The sequence below is a fragment of the Budorcas taxicolor genome, chromosome 17 (assembly GCF_023091745.1).
Source record: "Budorcas taxicolor isolate Tak-1 chromosome 17, Takin1.1, whole genome shotgun sequence".
Taxonomy (NCBI): domain Eukaryota; kingdom Metazoa; phylum Chordata; class Mammalia; order Artiodactyla; family Bovidae; genus Budorcas; species Budorcas taxicolor.
In genome coordinates, this window is record NC_068926.1 from 17,789,365 (window position 1) to 17,792,500 (window position 3,136).

At 34.0% G+C, this 3,136-nt stretch overlaps 1 protein-coding gene across 1 annotated transcript in view; it reads right to left on the reverse strand.

The window, feature by feature from the left end:
• Window positions 1-357: 357 nt before the first annotated feature.
• Window positions 358-3,136, reverse strand: part of SCOC (short coiled-coil protein) — an 11,708-nt gene continuing 8,929 nt past the window's right edge. Inside the window, exon 4 of the mRNA XM_052654775.1 lies at window positions 358-1,798. Within this exon, the coding sequence (XP_052510735.1) occupies window positions 1,656-1,798 (143 nt within the window). The 3' untranslated portion in view covers window positions 358-1,655. The remainder of the gene's footprint in view (window positions 1,799-3,136) is intronic.

Here is a 3,136-nt window from a genome sequence, read left to right on the forward strand (position 1 = left end):
AACCTAAAAAATGACAACCACCTTTCTCCTGGCAATCTTGGATCCTTCTCTTTGAATTCTTTGCTTTTCTTTTTTAAATTAATGTATAATATCATTTTAAAAATACAGTATTCCCTTAAACATCCAGTAACTGATACTTAAGTAATCCTGTGGCTTGGAACAACCCTGAATATACCACACCGCACCACTATATATATCCCAGTTACTTAGGCAACTATATCAAAACACACGCAGTTTTTGAAACAGCTTTTTATTAAACAGCAAAGCGTAACTGCAACACAATTTTAAATGTTTGAAAATTTGGTCACAAAGATGCAAAAATGTTTGCAGTATGACTATTATATATTCATACAGCTAAAGTCATCAAATCTTACACCAACACAAACAAAGATTATTCCATGATTAGCCTAAATTTAATAACTATAAACTATATTAGTGGATTTCTTTTCCTATTTAACATTTTAATTAACAACTACTGATTTCCTTACCAAATGGAACCTACTAAATTTTAAAAAACGGTTAAATGACTAAAATTCTGCAAACCAGTAGTTGGGTTTGCAGAAACTTCTGGGAGAAGTAGATAAAATACTGAGAAAGCATCAATTAGTTTACATGTAAAACTCTCTCATCTTATTCATGACTCTGATACTAATCCACTCTTAATGGACTTTGCAAAGTTGATCTGCTGGTACAACAAATAAACCTGAGACCAAACTCTATTCTCTTCCAGGTGTGGTTTACATAAAGTTAGCCAAACTTAATCCATTTTTAAAAATATTCCTTCCAAAATCCAATCTGTGCCAGAGAGAACATAAATCTGGAGTAGAAACATTTGGAGTTGGTTACAGGTACTTACGAAGTGCTTTTCCCACCCTATTTCTATTTTTCCTCAAAATTTTCTATTTGAAACACACACACAACCAGAACTCATCTTTTCAGATACCAAGTGGGTTATTTTGTGCAAAGGAAGTTTTTAATAACAAATCTTCCCCATACCATAATTCAAAGAAAAACCTTCATTTTTATAGCCTCCATTTTCAATTAATGTAAGAGAAACCTACTATCCTTACTACTAAACATAATAAATAAGCCCTAACTGAGAAAGTAACTTATTTTGGTTAAGTTTCAACAGTTAGAGTTCAGGCTACTCTCCTAGATGATTAGCTACTGAAATTACTTTTCACAAACGTGTAACCAATTTTTTCCTTAGGGGAAGGAAAAACAGGAAGATAGCAAATGGAAAAGAGGCACACGATGGTAGACAGGGTACATAAAGCTGTGCATTCGGTACATGATTTTGGTTACTTTTTCACAACACGGTAGTTATTTGCTTTTATCTCTATGCCTATAATATAAGACAATGCTAACCCTATAAATCAAAACAAATTTGATAAAACATTCATTTTCAAGTTTCATAAATATATGCATTTCTAATTATAAAGTCTCTACATTTGCACATTTTCATAGACTAACATAATACACAAACTCATGGAAGTCTCCTGTTATGCTCTTATTTTTGCCTAGATCTGACATTATCTTCATAAATACTCAGTGAAGCCACAAACAAAAGTACTGTAACTTTTGGAATCTATCCAAGTTTTAAAGAAAAAAAAAGATCAGCAGCAATTCCGTAAGACATAAGAGATATCAATCCCTTATTTTCTTTTGCTTTTTGTGTCAGTTGTTTGAAAAACACTAGAAGCTGACATGAGGTTTTCTATATATTGTCCGAGAACTTGGTTTTCTGATTTTAGCTTCAGATTTTCTTCCTTAACTGCATCTACTCTTGCAGACAGATCTGTATCAAAAATTAAAAAGTGCATTATCAATAAAGTGATGACAATGACTCCATATTACATAATGCTTATGAAGATTTACTCTTAAATACCACAGTCCTTGAGTTTTCTGTTTTTAAATTCAGTCTAGAAGTTATGTGAACAAAGTAAGCTGAGTACAAATCAAGAGCCAAAATTCCTAAAAAGAGATATCACATTAGGTTAAATGTTATACTTTGCAAACAGCATTTTTGGTAAGTAGTTAATTCTTAAAATGGTTATTTTTTTAAAATATTGTTTTTAAAATGTGAAGTTTGGTTCATATCTTAGCATCACAAAACCGTAATTCTTTACTAGAAGTGTTTAAGAAAATGTAGTTGGTGAACATAACTAAATTTACATACTGGATATAGGTCGTCAGTTTCCAAGCAATTCATCATTTTGTATTTTTGCATTAGCAAGAAATTCAAAAGAGCAGGCCTTGACGATGAAGAGATACTACGTCTGTTCAGTCACTCAGCAGCTAAGTTACTCAGCGCCTTCTAGTAGGCAAGCACTTTTCTAGTGGTGATAGTAACAAAAAAGGCCCCTGCCCTTACAGAGCGGACACTGTAGTGTGCATGTGAGCACAGGTGCATTTAGGGGGCTTAGGAGAAAAAGCAAGAAGGATAAGGATCATAGGAAGCAAAGGGAAGTAGTTCTATACAGTGTAGCCAAGGACAGCTGTTCTGATTAAGAAAATTGCACCAGAGACCTAAAGGAAGTGAGGGAACAAGTCACACAGATATGCAAATGACTAAGGGTTGAGTCAAACACAGGGAAACAGCAACTGCTAAGACCCTGAGGAGAAGCAAGGAGGCTGGAGTGTCTGAGGTAGGATGATTGAGTCAAGAGTGTGACAGGACTCTGAGGTAAAAGGGAAATAAGAGACTTCCAGAAAGGGACTTGGTTTTCATTACCTGTGAGAAGGGAAGCCACTGGAGTGACATGATCTGCTCAGCCTGATTTTAAAAAACCACCACCTCGTAAATTCATCCAAAACAAAAAGATATTTTGGTGGTGCAATTGACTTTATAGAAGACATTTAGAAAATGAAAAGACTCGGGTAAGTTCCCTTATAATCTCTGAGGCTAATACACTGTTTTTGCTTTCATTTAAACTTTATTAAAGTGGACTTAATAATACCAAGCAGGGACTTAAAAGGGGTGCTCCTATTATGTTAGACCTTAAAGAAGGAAGCACAAGAACACTATTTGACTTCCTTATTGAGACAGAACTGTGTTTTAAAAATCACCAGTCAAAGTTATAGGCAGGAGAAACAAACCATTGAAGTAAACTTTGAAGTTTATACATTTTAAAAC